This window comes from Triticum urartu, unplaced genomic scaffold (genome assembly GCF_003073215.2).
Source record: "Triticum urartu cultivar G1812 unplaced genomic scaffold, Tu2.1 TuUngrouped_contig_10146, whole genome shotgun sequence".
In the NCBI taxonomy this organism is placed as follows: domain Eukaryota; kingdom Viridiplantae; phylum Streptophyta; class Magnoliopsida; order Poales; family Poaceae; genus Triticum; species Triticum urartu.
Window position 1 is genome coordinate 1 of NW_024110984.1, and position 934 is coordinate 934.

The window sequence follows — 934 nt, forward strand, 5'->3', positions numbered from 1 at the left end:
GCCGACGGGCGGCGCCCGAGGAAGGAAAGACAAGCATCCAGCTGTCAGCCACAGTCGGACTCGCATTACCATAGAGCGCGACCAAGATGGCCGCCCGGGAGCAGTGGAACAACGGGACGACTGTCCGCCTTCTCCTCCTCGCAAGGAAAGGCGAGTCTCCCCGCCGCCTGTTGACCATCCGACTCTCGACGACCGCCTTGGCTGCCGAGAGAGAGTCGGAGAAAACGACGCCCGCCACCGGATCGACCGACTTCACCGATCCCTGGCGCTGGAAGAGGAAGACAAGTTGGGTCCGCCTTGTTTCGGGCCCCGCATTCGAGACGAGCCCTTTCCCAAAGGGTTCACGCTCCAAAGAGACACGCCCAAGTACACCGGCTCCGTGAAGCCAGAGGACTGGCTGGTTGACTACTCCACGGCCGTCAATATAGCGAACGGCAACAAGCGTGTTGCCGTAAAATACGTTCCGCTCATGCTCCAGGGCACGGCCCGGACCTGGCTGAACAGCTTGAAGCCCCGCAGCATCAACAGCTGGGTCGACTTCACTGATGCATTCGTCTACAACTTCACAAGCACGTACAAGCGTCCTCCCAAACCTCGCCAGCTTTCCTTGTGCGTGCAAGGCCCCAACGAGTCGACTCGCGACTACCTCACGCGTTGGGCCGAGCTCCGGAACTCTTGTGAGGGCGTACACGAGGTGCAGGCTATCGAGTACTTCACCGCTGGGTGCAGAGAAGGCACCCTCCTCAAGCACAAACTCCTTTGCGACGAGTCAGAGACCCTCGACGAGCTGCTGATCATAGCAGACAAGTATGCCACAGCCGACTCTTCCATGAAGGCGGAGATTCAAGTTAGTGCGACTGGCAAAGTGGCCCCTCAGGCTCCTGCCTCCCCCGCCTGCTGGGCAGCAGCCTCCGCCTCCACCCCAGCAGCCGGC

At 61.1% G+C, this 934-nt stretch overlaps 1 protein-coding gene across 1 annotated transcript; it reads left to right on the top strand.

Moving 5' to 3' along the window:
* Window positions 1-7: 7 nt before the first annotated feature.
* LOC125526447 lies at window positions 8-335 on the top strand (the record flags this gene model as incomplete). Its single annotated transcript, XM_048691149.1, is given in 1 exon segment — window positions 8-335. A coding segment is annotated over 1 exon segment (167 nt), but the record flags the coding sequence as incomplete, so codon positions are not given.
* Window positions 336-934: the final 599 nt, after the last annotated feature.